The sequence below is a fragment of the Olea europaea genome, chromosome 12, assembly GCF_002742605.1.
Source record: "Olea europaea var. sylvestris chromosome 12, O_europaea_v1, whole genome shotgun sequence".
NCBI lineage: Eukaryota > Viridiplantae > Streptophyta > Magnoliopsida > Lamiales > Oleaceae > Olea > Olea europaea.
Genome location: NC_036248.1, coordinates 3,741,555 through 3,743,196, shown reverse-complemented (window position 1 = coordinate 3,743,196; position 1,642 = coordinate 3,741,555). Strand labels below are relative to the sequence as shown.

At 35.9% G+C, this 1,642-nt stretch overlaps 1 protein-coding gene across 1 annotated transcript; it reads left to right on the top strand.

The window, feature by feature from the left end:
* The first annotated feature begins 547 nt into the window (after positions 1-547).
* On the top strand, positions 548-1,580 carry LOC111406925 (ribulose bisphosphate carboxylase small chain 3A/3C, chloroplastic-like). The gene is made up of 3 exons (XM_023036281.1): positions 548-723; positions 955-1,089; positions 1,177-1,580. Exons 1-3 carry the CDS (start codon positions 550-552, stop codon positions 1,405-1,407), a joined length of 540 nt encoding a protein of 179 aa, XP_022892049.1. The 5' UTR covers positions 548-549; the 3' UTR covers positions 1,408-1,580.
* The last annotated feature ends 62 nt before the right edge of the window (positions 1,581-1,642 follow it).

Sequence of the window (1,642 nt, the reverse complement as noted above, 5' to 3'; positions counted from 1 at the left end):
TTTCTTATTATATTAAATTAAATTTTTATCTCTCCTACTTTTAACAACACAATCTTCAATAAAATAATATTACACGTAAATTAAAAACTTTTCAACCACTCATTTTTCAAAAAAAATACTATTCATCTCATTATAATCTACAAATAATGGAGCTCAAACGGCCCCTTATAGTATCCGTTTAACCTTATTATTCATATTATGTTAAAATTACTGTTAAGACTTTTATTGGGGAGTTATGTTTGTAAATTCAATCTTGCAAATGTCTTGAGAACTGAGGTCCTCATTTGTTAACCCTGCACAATCAAACGATCCAAAACACCAGATAAGGCTACTCCACGTGGCACATTGATAGGGGTGCCAAAAGATGAGACGCCAATCCAATTTCGACCTTTCAACGGTCTATTTCGACCAAACTTCTTCAGATGAAAGTGAGACCCTTGGATCCTAATATTTGAAATTAATTTTTAAAATGGGCTGTAGTGTAATATATAGGACGAGTTAGTCGAACGAGTTTTGTTCACAAGGTGTCTGTTGTGCATAGAAGAAAAAATGGTTTCGTCAATGCTCTCAACAGTTGTTGCCACCACCGCTGCCGCCCATGTTCAAGCTAGCATGGTGGCTCCTTTCACTGAACTTAAATCGACCTCTGCTTTCCCAGTCAACCATAAAAACACCGACATCACCTCACTCGCCAGCAACGGTGGCAGAGTTTCCTGCATGCAGGTGAATTTTGCAATTTAAAAGAATGAAAAAAAAATTAAAAAACAAGAAAATATGTACTGAGTAACAGTTATTTTAATTGGAGTCGATCGGTCGATCGACCTAGTCATGCAACATTTTAGACTTAACTAATACATACGCTAGATTATCAAGAGTACAAACTTATGAATACAACGACTAACTAGATTTATGTACTTTATAATTCATATACAATGTTGCTAGTGGTAATTGCAGGTTTGGCCACCAATTGGAAAGAAGAAATTCGAGACTCTCTCATACCTTCCTGATCTCAGCAGAGAGCAATTGCTCAAGGAAGTAGAGTACCTTCTTCGATCGAAATGGATTCCCTGCCTCGAATTCGAGTTGGAGGTCAATGATAATATTACAATAAATATTTTCGAATAATCTAACAAGTTGACTGCTCTTAAAATGATTAATTTTGTATAATCAATGCAGCATGGATTCGTGTACCGTGAGAATCACAGATCACCTGGGTACTATGACGGAAGATACTGGGTGATGTGGAAGCTGCCCATGTTCGGGTGCACAGACGCCGTTCAAGTGTTGAACGAGTTGGACGCTTGTGTCAAGGAATACTCCAATGCATTTGTTAGGATTATTGGATTCGACAATGTTCGCCAAGTGCAATGCATTAGTTTCATTGCATACAAGCCTAAAGGATACTAGATTTCATCGATCACTATCTGATCGAGAGTAATTTGTTGCTCAATGTTTTGTTTTCTTTCTAATAAATTTATTCACAGTTTGCTTCTTTTGTTTTTCTGGTCTTCTCTTTCTCGATGGAACTGAAACGTACAAGGATAGATACTTTATAAACTACATTTACTCCAGAGTTTCAATTTTTGATATATAAATTGATTTACTAGGTCTATTGTGTTATTGCTAGCAAATACCATTATTT